General features: G+C 37.1%; 1 protein-coding gene across 1 annotated transcript; it reads left to right on the top strand.

Annotated features, from left to right (window-relative positions):
- Positions 1-2,334: 2,334 nt before the first annotated feature.
- Positions 2,335-3,994, top strand: LOC103502008 (uncharacterized). The gene is made up of 5 exons (XM_008465802.1): positions 2,335-2,457; positions 2,577-2,630; positions 2,748-3,585; positions 3,668-3,674; positions 3,757-3,994. Exons 1-5 carry the CDS (start codon positions 2,335-2,337, stop codon positions 3,992-3,994), a joined length of 1,260 nt encoding a protein of 419 aa, XP_008464024.1.
- Positions 3,995-18,168: the final 14,174 nt, after the last annotated feature.

Genomic DNA, 18,168 nt, shown 5'->3' with positions numbered 1-18,168 from the left:
ACCAACAGCCACGTCTACAGAGTCTACAATCAGCGCACCAGGATAGTTATGGAATCTATCAATGTTATTGTAGATGATCACGATAAAGCATCTAAAAGAAGTCTTGCTGAAGAAGATGGATTTCTCTAGGATCCTAATTCTAAAAACTTTAGTCCTGAAGGATTTGAACATTCTTCCCGAACAGAAGATAACTCCCCCTCTCACTCAAATGCAGATAGTGTGAAAGTTCCTGTAGAGATCACATTAGTTGATAATTCTGAAGCTTGTGAATCCTCAGTCTTGGACTGTCAGCAGACGAACGAGCCCTCTACTAAACTGCCTGATACTACAGACATTGCTGGATCTTCAGTACAGAAGTTGATTCCTCCTACACATGTAACCAAAAACCATCCCTCAAACTCTATAATTGGAGTTTTTCGCAGTGGTATTACCACTTGAAAGAAGGAAAGAAAAGATTACGCCAAAATGGTTGCCAATGTGTGCTACACATCCACCATGGAACCCACAACAGTTACTACTGCTCTTACTGATGAACACTGGATCTTAACTATGTAGGAGGAACTATTACAATTTGAGAGAAACCATTGGGATCTTGTACTTAAACCATCACACGTAAATATAATTGTGACTAAATGGATCTTCAAGAATAAGACTGATGAACAAGGGAGAGTTATTCGAAACAAAGCTAGGCTGGTTGCTCAGAGATATTCACAAATTAAAGGTTTAGATTTTGGTGAGACATTTGCGTCTGTCGCAAGATTTGAAGCCATTCGATTACTTCTGAGTTTTGCATGCTTTTGAAAGTTTAAACTCTTTCAGATGGACGTGAAGAGTGCTTTCTGAATGGATATTTGTCTGAAGAAGTGTACGTTGCTCAGCCAAAATGATTCATTGATCCAATACAACGTGGCATGTGTATAAGCTACGTAAGGCGTTATATGGTCTTAAACAAGCCTCTAGAGCCTGGTATGAGAGACTCTCCACATATCTGTCACAATAAGGATATCGATAAGAAGGCACAGATCAAACGATGTTCATTTATCGACAAGACACTAAATTCCTAATTGTTCAGATTTATGTGGATGACATTATATTTGGAGGAACATCTTCAGATTATGTTGAGAAGTTTGTACGTCAGATGAAGGGAGAATTTGAAATGAGCATGGTTGGTGAGCTGACATTCTTTATGGGATTTCAAATCCGTTAAGAAGAAATAGGCATTTTCTTTTCTTAGAAGAAATATGCAAAAAATCTCATCTTAAAGTTTGGAATGGATAAAGCCAAACTCAAACGAACACTAGCAGCTACTCATATGAAAATGACAAAGGATACCACTGGAGAAAAGGTTGATTCAAGCCTGTATGAAAGTATCATTGGGAGTCTACTATATCTCATAGCCAGCAGACCAAACATTGCCTTTGCAGTAGGTGTATGCTTGCTACTAGGCTGATCCTCGCACATCTCATCTTCACAGTGCTAAACGCATACTGAAATACATAACAGGTACGTTTTAATTATGGTCTTTGGTATACGTTTGATACAATTGAAGTTCTTGTAGGGTACTGTGATGCAGACTGGGATGGAGCTCGGATGATCAAAAAAGCACATCTGGAGGATGTTTTTTTCTAGGGAACGACGTAGCTGCCTGGTTCAGCAAGAAATAGAACAGTGTGTAGCTACTCGTAACTTCTCTGAATGAAACAAATGTTGGAAGAATGTGGTGTAACACAATCGACCATGGTCATCTACTGTGATAAAATGAGTGCAATAAGCATCTCCAAAAATCCAGTTGAACATAGTCGCATCAAGCACATCGATATTCGTCGTCACTTTATCCGAGAATTAGTTAAAGATATGATTATTTGTTTAGAACATGTTCGGAGTTTTCTATAACTAGCTGATATCTTTATTAAGTTGTTAGATTTGTCTACTTTTGAAGGGTTATGGGCCGGTGTTGGAGTCTGTCAATGTCTAGCATAGCAATCCATAAGGCAGGGACTCGTCGGGTCTCAAGGCCCAGGGTGTATGGTTTGGGCCATCAGCTTTAATCCAGGCTCATTTAGGTTACCTGTCACTCACGTCTTAAAATTAAATTTAATCAATGGTGTTGGATTCCGTACCGTTAGCTATATATCTCTTTATATTTCGGGATCTTCTCTAGTTCATTGGGATTTATCTCTGTAGTATTCATTCCTGCTCAGCTATATTTATGCCAGATTGCGCATCATGGTCGCAATGCGGTTTAAATCATATTAGTCAAGTGCTTCATCTTCTACTCATTATCCCTCTGCAATCGGTATTTTCGATTCCATGCCCGCTTCACCATCGAAAACTATGGCAACCACGAAGGGTAAATGCTACAAGGGTATTCGAACAAGACATCCATTCAAGAAAATTCGCCGGTCAGTGGCAGCGACTGATGCTACTCAGCACAGTCTGTTGAAAAATCCTGTTCGAGTACGCATGCAGAACGATCTCCTTATTCCGTGTCCCCTGTTACTATAAAAAAGGAGGTCCCTAAGGTCTCTCCATCGCGTACCTCACATCTTGCATCCTCTTCTTTACTGGGATCTAAGGTGTCAGTTGAGACAGTGGTGTTAGATTTCGATTCTTCAGATGGTATTGACAATGTTGTTCTGTCAACACTTTTTCGTTGTAAGGCTGGGCATCAAACTGATCCATCACCCACTCCTCCTCATTTGACTTAAGTTTTGCACTCTCCATCTTGGGTTGCTTCACCTCGTAAGGATGTTCCCTCTCGAACTACGGATCATGGTAAGTCTTCAGCTACTCCATCATTTCCTGCTTCTCCACAAGTCTCTCTTCCAACTGATGATGACGAAGCAAGTGATGATATTGACGAAGATTACGTTCCTGTAACCAAGGAAACTCATGCACTAGAGGAAACCATGACCTCTACTGAGGATCTTGTTTCATCCCCTGATAATCGAACGCCCGAACCTCAGTCGACTAAAGCACCTGGTGAATCCTCCATTTCGATGTCACCTCTTGTGCATGTAGGTTCCTCCTCTAGACCACATCGTCAACTCGTCAGAGGACAACGCGTAGTATCAACCAAGACTGGTAATCGGAAGATACCTTCCAACATACCCTTTATGTCGATAGATGGTGTATCCTTTCATTCTGAGGAAGGAGCACACAAGTGGAAGTATGTTGTTAAAAGATGCATTGTTGATGAGGCAAATCTTTCTGATCAGTTTAATTTTTGCACTGCTATTCGTGACTTAATTTGTAATGCTAGTCTACTTCATACTGTATCTGAGGTTGGTCCCTTCTATCCCCGACTTATTCACGAACTAGTTGTTAATCTGCCTTCTGATTTTAATGATTCGAGTGCTAAGGAATTCTACAAGGTGCATATTCGAGGCATCTGTTTTGATGTCTCTCCTGAATTACTTAATCAATTCTTGGGCATTACACTACCGACTAACTATGCTATTTTGTATCCCACCCTCCAGCGACTGGCTGAAGAACTTATTGAGAGAACATTGCCTATTTGGCCAGTTGATGGACAACTTCCTGTTGCATCTTTAACAGTAAAATATGCAATTCTCCATCGGAGTGGTATCTCCAGCTGAATTCCCTCTACTCATGAATCTACAATCTTTACTTCTCTTGGTCACTTTGTCTATCTTGTGAGCACCAGAGTCAAGGTGAATGTTGGCGAATTTATCTTTAATCACTTACTACGCCATGTTGAACGTTTGTGATCCATATTCCCATCTGCTTTTCAAGGCTTCCGAGTGGCTTTATGTTGTCTCAACAACCGACTATTCTGACCCCGCTTGATGCTGTTGGCACTGCTCCACGTAACATTCCACTGAGTATGCGATTGTTTCAAGGCTCTCATATTCCAAATGTTGCTGTTGAATTTGAAAATGCGCCTAGAGGGACCGGGGCTGCTGCTGCTATGCATTCTACTGTTGGTCAGCCTCTGGTCCTCTCTGTCCCGTTAGCCAATCGGCTGTTGTAAGCATTGATGGCAGAATCTCGCTCCCTCACTCACCATATCAATGAGCTTTTTGTTAGGCAAACTGTGTTGGATGCTGTTCTACGTGACCTTCGGTGTGTGGCTTCAAGACCTCCTGCTTCTTCGCCAGATCGTTAGGGATGATTTTATTTTTTCATCCAAGCAAGGGGAAGTTAGGATTTGATTTTAGAGATTTTGTTTGATTTGAGTTTGTTCTACTAGGGTTCTAGTTGTTTTGATCTGCTAGATTTCTGGTTTCTTTTCATCGTCTTTGGGTTCAGCGGTGATAAGTAGTTATTTTGTTTTTCTCTCTCCTGCTTAATGAAATGAAGTTTCATTTTCTTACGTACTCTGTGTTCAGTGTGTTGCTTTTGCCTTTATTCAAAAATTATATCGCTTGGTAATTATATGGCTGTGTGAGAATATGTGCTTGTCTGTAGAAATAAAGGTAGGTGGTCTCAAGGAGGAGTTTGTTAATAGAATCGTCCCACCTATTTTATTTCAACTTATTCATTTATTTAAGAATTTGTTAAGGGATTGGTTAAGATCCTCCCTTAAAAGATGGGTCCACAAGTGGTTATGATTTTGTCTTATATATTGATAACTTCCTAAGGAAGATGGCGTGCTTGTAAGAACCAAGGATATGTACCGATTACGATAAGTTATTCTTTGAGGCTTCTTAGTAGAAAAAGGAAGAAAAATAGATAAAAGAAGGTTTCCAATTGGAATTAAAGTTGAATACATCACTGATTAGTGCAGCAATTAAGGGGGAGATTCGTTGTACCCTCGAACTAGTTATGATTATTATGTTATTTCATGATTAAGTTCTATTGAAACAATCCTAGGACAATACAGTAGCAATAGTGTTTAAGTACTGGTACTCCAGTCATAACTATGTATTCAACACTTATTGTATTAATGATTAATACAATCTTCTACCTCGGGCAGACAGTCCTCTAGATGTAGATGCATATTCATCGAACTGGGTTAACAAATGTTGATGTGTTGTCTGTTTCTTTTCATGTTTCTATATCGTTGCACTCTCTACACAACTATGGTTACAACTGTTATATATCACTAAACCCGTTCATATTTCAGTCTTCTCTGCCGTAAATTTTATATCTTTTATTTTCATCTCTTCTGAAATTCTTTCCTCTTTCAGGACAATTTCTTAGAAAATGTCCTTTGTGGCATAAGAAACATTTCAGCGCTGGTTTATCTCTACTTGATGTTTAATTCTTGTTGTTGGTTTTCCTAAAAGAATTTTTCCACTTTGAGAATACATTTTTTGCTCCATTTGAAGTTTTGTTTTATGTATTCAATTCAAGTTCCTTGCTTTTTAGAGTTGTAATGACTGAATTCACAGTGATTTTCTCTCTACCATACTTTAAAGTTGTCTTCACTTCTTTGTAGGTGTCATGAATCGAATTAATAAAAATGGTAGCTTCACTTTCTACACCTAACTTCTCCCCATTTTGATTAAAAACATTGGTAAGTTTCTTGAACTCATTTAAATTTTCATCAAGATTCTTGTTCTGATTCATTTTAAATAAAAATAATTTCTCCCTTATGAACATCTTGTTTGGTAGGTCTTTCTTTTCATACAACGCCTTCAATTTCTTCCAAGTAGCAAGAGCAGTGGTTTCTTCAATTACCTGTCTCAGTACATTATAAGTTATATTCACAACAAGTATACCGTAAGCGACCTCTTCCATTGGTTCTCTTTCTGATTTGGCCAATGTTATACGGAGTTCTTTGGGGTTTTATAAATCTTTCAAGACCTTTTCTGAACCCAAGATTGCAGTGACTCTTTTTGCCCTCAAGGTAAAGTCTCCATTCCTATCAAATTTCTCAATTTCGTACTTTGTAGTAGTCATTTTCTATCTTTCCTTTTGATGGCTTTGATACCTATTCTCAAGAAAAAAATAGTTTCTTTGTATTTTGAAAATAGTAATCTTATGAGACGTGTAAAAATATAAATCATTAAATGAAGAAATTACCTTTTTATCTTCTTCTTACTTTCTCACTTTTTCATATTTTTTTGCAAGCTATCATTTCTTCTCTCTTTACTTCTCTATGTCAATGTGGTGATTTAAATAAGGATGGGTAAATACCTTGTGTCAATCATCAAGCATAATATAGTTCAAGATAGAGATTTGTTGTAATCCTATTTTCTGCAAAAAGCTTCAACTCTCTGCACTTGGTAAAGAAACCAAATGAAATTAAGTTACAACTAATCTTTATTTTTTGTTAGAAAAAGAAATATATTTTGTTTCAACAAAATAACTAAATAAGAAATTTAAATCTTGTAGCTTAAAGGAAGAAACATAGAATAATTGTGGAGAACAAGAAAAAAGAAACTAATCTCTTCATTTTTGTCTTGAATCATCTTCTTAATGAAAGTTGAATAAAAGCTTTCTGCCTTCTCTTCATCTTCCATTGCACATTTTCTTCCATTGAAACCCTATTTCCTATTTTCTTTCATTTAGCATGCAAATAAAAATAGAAAGTAAAGAGAAGAGAAATGATAGCTTGCAAGAAAAGATGAAAAGGAGAGAGAAAGTAAGAAGAAAATAAACAGGTAATTTTTGCATTTAATGATTTACTTCTTTACACGTGTCCTAAGATTACTATTTTCAAAATACATAGAAACTACTTTTTCATGAAATTTTCTATTGAAAAAAGTATGGAAAGGTTCGTTGATTAATATTATATAGGTTGCGGCCAATTGAGAAATTACACCAAAACGAATTTGGTTACAAGATTTAAGACCCTCTTTGGTAGAAAATTTGAAAACAATATTTCATGTCTTCAAATATTTGTTTCAATTGACATCAGTATATGCTATGAAAAATTTGAGAAGCAAAAGTACGTTATTATTTTATTCTAAATAGGCATTCCCACGTTGCTAGGAGTCAACCCTTAATTGATGAAGTGTGAATTTTCTAATTCCAAAAAAAGATACACAATGCAAAGAAAAATGAGGAAGAATTTTGATGTGAGCGATTGTGGCTGTGCGATCGTGGGTGCACGATCATGACTAGCGATTGTGGCTGCTAGATGCTGATGGATTGTGAGCGATCATGGTTGCGTGATCGTGGCTGCTAGATGTTGGTGAGCTATGAGCAATCGTGGCTATTATTGACATAAATTGATGGACTGTTACTAGTTGTTGGACAATTTTTTCATTGACCGTCATAATAAAGGACAATTATGTTATTAATACTTGACCGTTGGAGCCTTTCCCTGTAACGACTCAACTTTCCGGACTAAGCTGAGGTCACTACTCAGTACTAAGACTCGACCACAAAACACAAAAATTCATAACGGACCGGTTACGATTCATTAAAACGTTAGAAATATTAAAAAAACAGTTTCGGGCCCTATTTTAAATCACAGTCACGAAAGTTTCAAATAAAATACTCAAGTCATCAACTCAAAATCACAAAACCAAATATTCTAACAAAATACATCAGCGGAAGCATAAAGAAAACCAGACGCGTCCATATGGCCTTCACGCGTCCTTCCTGCCTCTCGTCGGTCTGCCCCTCGCTGTACCCTTACCTGAAAAGTTAAAGAAGAGAAAGGGTGAGTATAAAATATACCCAGTAAGGGACCCACTACTGGGCCTGTCAGGGAACAACAGTTAACTTCCTATTCAGGGGTACCCTACGTAAACAGTCTAGTGGTTCCGTAGAACGCACATATCAGTCTCGTGATCCCGAAGGATGCACGTATCAGTCTAGTGATCCCGAAAGATACACCTATCAGTCTAGTGATCCCGAGGGATGCACATATCAGTCTAGTGCTACCGAAGGATGCACGTATCAGTCTAGTGCTCCCGAAGGATGCACCTATCAGTTTAGTGCTCCCGAAGGATGCACGTATCCGTAAGGTACACTACCCCATAGATGAAGCTAACCGTTACTCCTCAGTCCATACTAAACCGTCTACAACAGTCATACCCTAACAACATTTATATTACAATTTCGCCATAGGCTTCGCCAGTCAGATAGTATGGGTTTAAACAACTACATCCTCAGTTGCTATATGCATTTCCGCTTCACACACCATTGTGTTATCCCTAGATCCAGTCAACTAGTCAATCAAAATCGGACTCACCGTCTTTCCACGACCAAACTCCATGATCAATGTCCAGACAAAAGACTACCACGTACCTAACCGTAAAACTTTAAGGTCCATCGACATACCATTCCAATCCACAACGTAGCCCATTAACATAACTACAGTATATTGAACACCCGACATCGGTGTCTATCCGTAAACAACTCCTCACACCCGATGACACGCAAGCTACAACTAGCGGTCGCGTTACCTTTACATCAGACAAGAGCATAGCAACAATACTTAAAAGTCAAACACACATACATTTATTCGGTACAGTTACTAACGTGTAATCCCCTGTGGATTACTACGTTTCCAGCCTCGATCCGAGGTCCAGTAGTAGGAAAACCTTTACCTGATACTTGGTTATGCCCCACGATCGAGTCCACGCTCAACGGATCCACCTAAACGAAAACACAAGGGTTTTAAACGAGGATACTAGTAGAAGTCATTTTAAATGGTCCTAAGCAACATCCGTTGACTTACCCGAGGAAAGGAAAGCTATCTCCAAATTAACTTGCCGTGGGACCGTGAACTTGAGCGTCAACCTCTATTACCTTCAAGGAACGAAAGATAGGACCCAGTCTTACTCCAATACTCAAACTCGAAACGGTTATAGCAACATTGGGTAAATTACGAAAATGATCCTTACCGAAGACTCACCGTGACCCGAAGTGGAGGGAGAAAAATAGGGCTTAGGTGGCTCGGCTCGACTTGGCTCACCTTCGGCTCAGCTTGGCTCGGCCTCGACTCGGCTCGCGGCTCGGCTCGGCTCAATTGAAATGATATACCATCAATTGGAACTGATGGAATGTTAGGCGAAACATTCTTTCTACCCGTCTTAGTAGTAATGTTGCGTCGATTTTGCTGAATTCTTTTTCTAGCTTGCCTTGGTTCTTTATGAACTGGATGAGTCTCTGGGTGAGAATCATCATGAGCACCCTGATCAGTAAAATTGGCAACAGGAACCTCATCATTGTGGTCATCAGTGTCAACAGGCTCAACAACATTGTCATCAGCAGCAGGGGGTTCACCATCACAATCATCAGTTCTTCCTTCAGTTTCAATAGATTCATCAACAGCGACATGTGCAGGGTTATTATGCGGATCAATTGTAGTAGTTTTATCAGGAATGGAGGACCTAATCGGTGAAGAGTAAAGAGATGGACCTAGTTCTACGACAGAGTTATGATGAAGACCAGGAGTAGAAATGAACACACCTTCAGATGACGAACTTTCTTGTGAGTGAAGTGAGAAAACAGGATCAGTAGGTTGTTCAGTTACAACATCAGAAACAGGAGCCTTCTTTAACAATCGAGTGAGCGGAACAACATCTAGGTCATCGGAATCCATGTCAGATAGATGAGCCTCAGACGCGCTCGTTCTGATTTTAGCATTACTACCAGAGCCAACCTCTTCTTACACAGGCTTATAAGGACTTTTGGACGTATTAGCCTGTGATTTTTTGGACGGAAAACAATAGAGCCTTCGTGGAGGAGTACTTTTAAACCGATGACCATACATTCTTACACCATGCATGGCTCCTTTTGGACTTGCAACTTCATGAACTTCTTCAGAGGACTTGCCAGTGTAAGGAACCTTACGAGTGTTCACCATTATTGATTCAACTCAAAAAGTTTTGACACAACTGACTACCTCTCAATCGGTTATAAGAAGATGAAAAAATTTGAAGTTAAAACGTTCAGCTTAAATAATCTGGGAATCTTCTTAAATGTTCTCTCTTACCAAGGAGATTTTCTTCAGAAGCCAAAAAGATAGCCATTATTTCCTGTTACGACGCTGATACAACCATTATTAGAAGACGTGTTAATATGCTCCATCTTTTTAGCTAATTAAGGAGTTAAATTTTACATAGTCCTAATCCGACACGCAAATGCTCAAACATGGTCGCATCAAGAGGTTTTGTAAAAATATCTGCCAATTGTGAATTCGAGCGAATATGTTGCAATGTAATAATTTTATTTTCTATAAGATCTCTAATGAATAGGATTTTTTGATATATCAATAGCACTCATATTACCACAGTACAAGGTCATAACATCTTGGGTTATCCCATATTCATGCAACAAGTTTTTCATCCATATCAGTTGAGTACATCCACTTCCTACAGCTATATACTCAGCCTTTATGAGTATTGGGTTGATAGTTTCCAAGGAAGAAACATCCACCAGAGGTGCTTTTCCTATCATCAGCAGAACCAGTCCAGTCTGCATCACAATATCCCACCAGTATAGAGGTTATATCGTAGGAATATAAAATTCCAAAATCAGTTGTTCTGTGAACATACTTGATTATTCGTTTAACAGCTATTAAGTGAGAAGTATGAGGACCTGACTGAAATCGAGCACATATTCCAACAGCATAGGCAATGTCAGATCTGCTTGCAGTTAAATATAGGGATTCCTAATCATGCTCCTGTACAGTTTGTGATCTACTGCTGTACCATCAATATCTTTGGTGATTTTAACATGTGTTGCAGTTGAAGTCCTTTTGTGTTGGGACTGATCCAGACCAAATTTCTTGACTATGTTCTTGGCATACTTCTCTTGAGATATAAATATGCCCTCACTTCTCTGTTTGATATGTAATCTCAGAAAACAAGATAGTTCTCCTACCATGCTCATTTCGAATTCTGATGTCATTATGTCAATGAAGTTATCAATAAGTGCTTTAGAAAATCCACCAAAAATAATATCATTAATATAGATTTGAGCCACAATGAGATCACTGCTGGTTCTATTAATAAATAGTATCTTGTCAGTCCCTCATCTGGAGTATCCTTTATTACCCAGATAAATTGTTAAGCGTTCATACCAAGATCTAGGTACTTGCTTTAGTCGATATAAGGCTTTATTGAGCTTATAAACATGTTGAGGAAATTCAGAATCAACAAACCCTTTAGGTTGTGCTACATAGACTCCTCATTCAGGTATCCATTCAAGAATGCACTCTTGACATCCATTTGATACAATTTAAATTCAGGGATACTAGATATACCAAGCAGAAGGCGAATAGCTTCAAGTTTGGCAACAGGCGCAAAAGTTTTATCAAAATCAATTCCTTCTATCTGGGCATAACCTTGAGCCACCAAACGAGCTTTGTTCCTTGTTACACAGCCTGATTCATCAGTCTTATTTTTAAAAATCCACTTGGTTCCTATAGTATTTGCCCCGTCAGGTTTAGGAACCAAGGTGCATACATTGTTACGTTTATCCAATATTCATCTTTAACTGCAGCCTCAACAGAAGTGGGTTCAATTGTTGAAGTATAACATAAATCAACAATCATTTTCGAGTAATCTACTTTATCCTTCTTCCTAGTGGTGATTCCAGCAGATAGATCACACATAATTGAGCTTGACGGATGATTTTTTTGAACATGTCACTAGAAGAAATTTGGCCTTTAATGTCAGTTAAAACCGACATTTTAAAGACCTTTAATGTCAGTTGGCAACTAACATCTTTGCTAGTGTTATTAAAGGCCTTTAATGTCAGTTGGGCTTTAATGTTGGTTTAAAAATGACATTAAAGGCCTTTATAATGTCGGTTTAAAAATGACATTAAAGGCCTTTCTAATGTCGGTTTATAAGTGACATTAAAAGCCTTTAATGTTGATTTTCAACCAACATCTTTGATAGTGTTATTGAAGCCCTTTAATGTCGGTTGGACTTTGATGTCAGTTTAAAACCCACATTAAAGAGACCAACAATGTCGGTTTATAACCGACATCAAGACTTGTAAAATGATTTAAATAATGTATCAATCATAACAAAACATGTAAATCATTTTGTCACTTACACAAAATACTTAGCCTCTACTTCTTCCTTCTCTCATTTTGTCACTTACACAAAATACTTAGCCTCTACTTCTTCCTTCTCGGCTCCAGACTGTCTCTTCCTATATGACAGTTGGAGGAACTGTTCGTTTAGCATTCAAAACCTTTTCGTCTTACTTTAAACATCAAATCTAACACTTTTCTTTTTGGGCAAAAAAAAAAAAAACTTCCATTTTCTTTGGCTTTTCGGCCTATTTATAGAGGTCTTGCACATCCAAGGGTCACTTTTGTGCTCTACACGTGTCACCATACTAACATGTTGTACCTTACCTTGAACCTAAACTTGACACGTAGTCTATCTTCAGCAGTGATTTGACTTTCCCATGAGACGCACACCTTATCTCTTTGGGAAGCCAAAATTTTAAATATCAAACTGTCCTATTTTTCTTCCGAAAAGTTGTCGTCATTTTCTTTCCCTCAGCGAGCTGTCATGTTGCTTGACAATACGTTTACGTCCTTGCCTCAACCTCTTTGGTGCAGATACTTCTTTTTGTAGTATCCTCTCAATGCCTCACTTTTGGAGCGTATCGCCATGCCTTACTCGTTAGCTATTCTTATCGTATTACTCATCTCCATGCGATAGAATCCTTAGCTTACGCTTTTCTCTTTGCGTTACTTGTTTTTTTTTTTTTTTTTTGCATCCTTCCTTGCGGAATGTCTCAACTTTTCAATCAAGGTTCCATTCTCCATAAGGTTCCTTTTTGGATCAAGACCTCACAAGAAAAGACTAATATCGATGAAGCATACTTCAGCCAACATGGGAGAGGAAGAAGTTGAGGAGGGACGCACCAATCTAAGGTGCAGACGCTACAAATACATTCAAAGCCAAGGAAATCAACCTACCTACTTCTCTCCCAACAAAAATCGCTCACCAAGCAATCACCAACCAAAGAAATCAATCACGATAAAGTTGTTTCTTGTTAGATTGGTGGCAAAACTAATCATACTGCTATTAAGTGTTGGAACAGATTTGACCACCCTTTTCAACTCGAAGAGATCCCTAAAGCTCTAAATGCACTATCATTTGAGGAATCTATAGATCCTGATTTATATGCAGATTTAGGCGCTACCTCTCACATTATGAATGATTTAGGTAAGATCTCGTCATCCCACATCTATAAAGGAAATGAAAAACTATATGTAGGTAATGGAGATGGTCTAAATATTACACATATCGGAGAAATAAACGCTCACACAATAATAAATTAAAATTAAGAAATGTGTTAGTAGTTCCAGAAATTTAAAAGAATATTATATCAGTTAGTAAACTTACTAATGACAATGATAGCTCAATTATATTCACATATACTAGTTTTTTTGTGAAGAACAAGCAGGGACAAGTGCTAGGAAAAGGACTTAAAAAGGGAAATCTCTATGCACTAGAACAACAATCACCCACTCAGGATATTGCCCAGCCATTATTATCTTACTGCTACAAGATCAAATAAACTATCTTTTGATGTTACCGTCTAGGACATTTAAATTTTGTTTTTATGAATCATTCACAACAAACAATTGATTCAAGTATCAGATTGGAATAAAACTACTTCCAGTTGTGAAGTTTGCCAATTAAGTAAGATTTGTAGACTTCCTTTTACTTTGAGAAATGAATCTAGCATACTTCTATTTGATAAAATCATTGTCATTAATGGGGCCCTGCTCCGATGTCCTCTCGTTAGAATTTTAAAAATTATGCTTGTTTTATCGATGATCATTCATGATACACTTGGTGATTTCCTTTAAGAAAACAATCAGAACTTTTTGAATGCTTCTATGAATTTCATAAGATGATTGATACTCAATTTGAAAGAAAAATTAAATTCTTCCAAACAAATAGTGGTGGGAAGTTTACTTCATTGAAACTAAAACAACTCACAGAGGAACATGAAATTCACCATCAAATGAGTTGTCCTTACACTTCTCAACAAAATGGAGTGCATAGGCACATTGTTGAAACATGTTTGGTTCTTCTATTTCAAGCAAAATTACCTTATAAGTATTGGGTTGATAGTTTCTTAACTGCCACTTTTTTTATAAACCGAATGCCTTCTTCTGATTTAAAGCTAAAAAGTCATTTTGAAATTTGGTTTCAGAAGGAGCAAAATTGCAACAACTTGAAAATATTTGGATGTAAATATTATCCATATCTAATATTTCCATCCAAAAATAAATTTGATAAGAAAACTTATCCTTGTGTCTTGATAGGATACAACATGTCTCAAAAGGGATATAGGTGTTTAGATACAAAGACAAATAAAATTTACATCTCTAGACATGTTATATTTGATGGAAACTACCTTCCTTTTGATAACAAATACACTAACCATCCCTCGAGTTGTGAATCTCTAGATATAACAAGTTTTTTAGATGCAGCAAATTGGTATAATCCTACAAAATGATTAGAGATAAAACTACATGAAACTGAAAGTGTTGCAACTCGTGAGTTTCACAGGAAAAATAATCATTGGTGTGAGATGAAATGTAAAATACATCACTCAAGGATAATCTTAACAAACAACCAATTGTGGAAGAGAGAAATGAAGAAAGAATTCAACCTAAAGACATCCAATTTGAACCAACACCCATTGACCAAGAAGATGTATCAACAACTTAAGAAATAAAAACAAAACAAAGTCTCAGACTACAAACAAGTAATCAAAGCAAAAATCAAGATCTATTAAATCCAAATTAATTTACAAGTAAACCCATCTCGAGGGCATCATGAAAGAGATCAACCAAAGATCACCTTGGAGAAACAATCTCAAATACAACCTCCACCAGAAAAGGAACTTGAAACTAACAAACTCCAAAGTTTAGAACATCTCACCCAACGGGTACCTCTAAAGTTTTGCATGAAAGTTTACCTAATATCAATGAACAAGTGTTCATTGATCTTCCTTGGCCTACAAAAAATATACAGATGCATTACAATCAATCCCAATAATAAGCAAAGCCAACAGAAAACAACCACTCTATGGTTACTAAATCAAAGTCAAGAAAACAACAAAATTATAACATCTTTCTCAACATTCTTTTCCTATAGAGCCTAAAAACTACAAGGAATCACTCTAAGTACTTGTTTGGAAGAATGTTAGGCAAGAAGAACTTCAAGCTTTTCATGCTAATCATATTGAACAATAGTAAGTAACCCTAAAATACTAATGTTATAGGTTGCAAATGGATATTTAAACCAAACTGAAGGAAGATGATACCATTGAAAGGTACAAGGCAAGACTTGTAGCCCAAGGGTACTCACACATAGAAGACCTTGATTATGAAGAAGCCTTCAGCCTAGTAGTTAAAAGCACAAATTCGTCTAGTTCTAGCTCTTGCAGCTTCTTACAATTGGAAACTAAAACAATTGGATGTCAAGAATGCATTTCTCCATAGTTACTTAAAGGAAAGAGTGTATATGGCTCAACCACCAGATTTTTTTAATCCCTAATTTCCTGTTTGTCAGCTAAATGGAACTATCTACGAACTCAAACAAGCTCCTAAAGCTTGGTTTGATCGTTTATAAAATTTTTACTACATATAGATTTTGATTATATTTCCTCCGATTCATCCTTCTTTTTATATAAATGTGAAAACATTCTTTTATTGATGCTAGTATATGTAGATGATATTATAATCACAGGAAATGAACTAAACTTTGGTGGAAAAGCTCATCCAAAGACTAAGTATTGAGTTTGCAATAAAGGAATTTGGTCAACTATACTATTTTGTAGGTATCTAAGTTCAAGATCTCTCAAATGTGGATACCATGTCAACCAGAAGAAATACATTAAAGACCTTTTAATAAAGTCTGAAATGATAAGAGCATCTCCGATAGCTATACGTATGACCTTGACTACCAACATATCAACAAATGATGATGAGAAAGTTAATTCTACATACTATAGAAGTTTGGTTGGATTACCCCTTTACCTCACTTTAACTACACCAGATATTATGTACATTGTGAATAAAGTGCGTCAAAACATGCAACAACCTCAAGTGAAGCATCTCAGGGAAGTTAAAAGAATACTTAGATATTTAAAAAAGACTATGAACCATGACATCACTTTCTTTAAAATTAGCTTTTTGAACTTATATGGATTTTGTGATGCAGATTGGGATTGTCCCATCACCGGAAGAAGCACTTTAGGATATTGTATCTTTTTCAGATCAAACTTAATTTCGCAGTCATCAAAAGAAGCAACCAATTGTGTCTCTTTCATGTTTAGAAGCTAAATATAGAGCTATGGCTAATGCAACAGCTGAGCTAACATGGATCTCATTTCTACTTTGTGACATGTGGGTACCACTAACATAAAACATCTGAATTCTTTTGTGATAACATGAGCGCCATTCAAATGTCCAAAAAAAATACAGTATTCCATGCTAGATCCAAATACATAGAACTTGACTATCACTTTGTACGGGAAAAAGTGGCATTTGGATATTTGAATACTTGATATGTACCATCTCACCAACAACTTGTATACATATTTACTAAACATTTTTTCGAAGTAAATTTTAAGAATTTATTAGACAAACTTGGAGTCCGTGAGATCCCTACCTCCAATTTGAGAAAAGATGTAGAAGACCTATGTCAAAACTACATGCAAAGGGTACCGTTGGAAGCAAATTAAAGAAAGGATTCCAAAAAGCTCCATAATTTGTGCAATTAGTCAAAGGATTAATTTGATGGTTTTGGGCAATCACCTATAAACTTGGTGATTGGTTCAAGCAATCGTAATACACAAAATACCTCACTACAAGAAATTGGGGTTTTTCCGACGCAGCCAAAGACGTCAACATAAAAGACGTTGGGAATAAGAGGCTCTCCCGACGCACCAAGTAAGATGTTGAGAGAAAAAACTATTCCCACGCTCAGCCTAATGCGTCGAGAATGGCATCGAGAAATACAGGTTATCCCGACACGTACTGAATGCGTCGAGAAAAAGTCATTGGAAATAAGGTTAATTCCCGATGCGTTTAATGAGCGTCGAGAAAAGTGGTTTTTTTCTGACGCCATAAGTAGGATCTTCCGACGTTTTCATGCTGCGTCGGGAGATCCGCTATATATTCATTTCAGTTTTGTTTTAAACAAAACCCAAATGAAGAAAGAAAAAACTTTGGAGAGGAAGAGAGAAAAGAAGTTATACCGTCGTCCTCCGCCGCTGCCCTTTGTTGCTGCCATTCGTCGTCGTCTACCGCTGTCTGCCACCATATAGGTAAGTTTAAATAAGTTTATTTTTAGGTTTATGGTTTAGTTTAGGGTTTTTTCTAAAAAATATTTTTTAGAATTTTGTTTTGGAATAGATTTTTTATTGTTAAATATATTATTTTTGAATACAATGTGTGTAATGTTGTTATTGTTGAATTGAAATTCGAAGGATGTTACATTTAAATTTAAATTTGAAGGGGGGTTTATAATTAAATTGAAATTTGAGGGGGGGGGGGGGGAGGGTTTATGGTTGAATTCAAATTTGAATTAGGGGGTGGGGAGTTTATGGTTGAATTCAAATTTGAGGGGGGGGGGGAGGGGGGGGAGGGGTTATGGTTGCATTGATGAATAACTTTGTTGTCTATTTGAGATGGCTATCCTGCAGTTATGGTAGCCTTTTTTGTGTTGAATTTCTTTCTATTTGGGATGGTTATCGTGCAGTTATGGTAGCCTTGTTTGTTTTGAATTTATTTATGTTTGGGATGGTTTCAAGGGGTGGTAGTAGGATAACTTGTAAGGTAGCGTTGTTGGAAGGGGTGGGTAGGATGCGAAGATTTTTGAAGCATTTTGTTGTTAATAATTAGGTTGTGTTGGCTATCCTACAGTTGTGGTAGCCTCTGTAATTTGAATGGCCGGGTAGGATGCGAAGATTTTGAAGTATTTTGTTGTTAATAATTAGGTTGTGTTGGCTACTCTGCAGTTATGGTATCCTCTGTAGTTTGAAGTTAGTTTTAGTGAAAATTTAGGGGAGTAAGTATGGATGTGAGAGAGGGAGAGAGATATGTTTCTAATCAAACCTATTTATGTTTTAAGAACTTAAATGATGGACAAGGGTTGGATAAAACTTAGAAATAAGTTTTCCCTTTAGTATAGATAATGAGTGATCCAATTTTTAGAATTTGCCAAGTTTCACGTTGATGCCTACGTACGATTAAGGTGTCCATGCAAGAGATGTTTGAATTTAAGTTGGAGTTCATTAGAGGGT

The sequence above is a fragment of the Cucumis melo genome, chromosome 4 (genome assembly GCF_025177605.1).
Source record: "Cucumis melo cultivar AY chromosome 4, USDA_Cmelo_AY_1.0, whole genome shotgun sequence".
Lineage (NCBI taxonomy): Eukaryota > Viridiplantae > Streptophyta > Magnoliopsida > Cucurbitales > Cucurbitaceae > Cucumis > Cucumis melo.
Note: the sequence above shows the minus strand (reverse complement) of the source record. Positions and strands in the feature narration are given on the sequence as shown.

What these genes read in the sequence shown, in the direction of transcription:
- LOC103502008 (XM_008465802.1), top strand. Translation starts at nt 2,335, where the DNA reads ATGGCAACCACGAAGGGTAAATGCTACAAGGGTATTCGAACAAGACAT. An exon ending in TGTTGAAAAATCCTGTTCGA is followed by an intron (nt 2,458 to 2,576) that starts GTACGCATGCAG and finishes CTGGGATCTAAG; the next exon opens with GTGTCAGTTGAGACAGTGGT. An exon ending in CTTCAGATGGTATTGACAAT is followed by an intron (nt 2,631 to 2,747) that starts GTTGTTCTGTCA and finishes TCACCTCGTAAG; the next exon opens with GATGTTCCCTCTCGAACTAC.